Raw genomic sequence first — 792 nt, 5'->3', positions numbered from 1 at the left:
GCTTCGTGCTCTGTTGCTGTCGCTTCGTGCTCTGTTGCTGTTGCTTCGTGCTCTGTTGCTGTTGCTTCGTGCTCTGTTGCTGTTGCTCAGTACTCTGTTGCTATCGCCTCGTGCTCTGTTGCTCAGTACTCTGTTGCTTTCGCTTCGTGTTCTGTTGCTGTTGCTTCGTGCTCTGTTGCTGTCGCCTCGTGCTCTGTTGCTGTCGCCTCGTGCTCTGTTACTGTTGCCTCGTGCTCTGCCGTTGCCATGGCGCTGCACTCTGGCGGCTCAGGTGTCCTCGCTGGTCACGTGACCCTGGTCGTGTGCTGTGTGTTTCCAGGCAGAGGCGGCGAGGGAAAGCAAACAGAGTCCCATGGTTCAGAGGAACAGCTCCTTCGCCACCTCGCACGAAGTCTGGAAATACATCTGTGAGCTGGGAATCAGCAAGGTGACGCCCTCACGGCCCCGCCCCCTCTGTGACCTCACACACCGTCGACTCTGACCTGTTGACCTGTTGACCCGCATGTTTTAGCTCATGTCTCTCTGTGACTTGGGTCTCTCTGTGACTCGGGTCTTTGGGACCAGGTGCTGTAAACTGACAGGTGTCCTCCTGCAGGTGGATCTGTCCATGGAAGACATCGAGACCATCCTCAACACGCTCATCTACGACGGGAAGGTCGAGATGACCATCATCGCCGCCAAGGAGGGAACCGTGGGCAGCGTGGACGGACAGATGAAACTTTACCGCGGCGTCAACGCGGTCATCCAGCCCACCGGCCTGGTCAGGACGCCCTGCGGTCTCTGCCCGGTAAC

General features: G+C 58.1%; 1 protein-coding gene across 1 annotated transcript; it reads left to right on the top strand.

Moving 5' to 3' along the window:
• Positions 1 to 84: 84 nt before the first annotated feature.
• LOC121940418 (DNA-directed RNA polymerase III subunit RPC6-like) lies at positions 85 to 782 on the top strand (the record flags this gene model as incomplete). Its single annotated transcript, XM_042483196.1, has 2 exons — positions 85 to 427; positions 596 to 782. Coding segments are annotated over exons 1-2 (262 nt in total), but the record flags the coding sequence as incomplete, so codon positions are not given.
• Between the last annotated feature and the right edge of the window lie 10 nt (positions 783 to 792).

Source organism: Plectropomus leopardus, unplaced genomic scaffold, assembly GCF_008729295.1.
Source record: "Plectropomus leopardus isolate mb unplaced genomic scaffold, YSFRI_Pleo_2.0 unplaced_scaffold86494, whole genome shotgun sequence".
NCBI classification, from domain to species: Eukaryota; Metazoa; Chordata; class Actinopteri; order Perciformes; family Serranidae; genus Plectropomus; species Plectropomus leopardus.
This window is presented reverse-complemented; position numbering and strand designations above follow the sequence as displayed.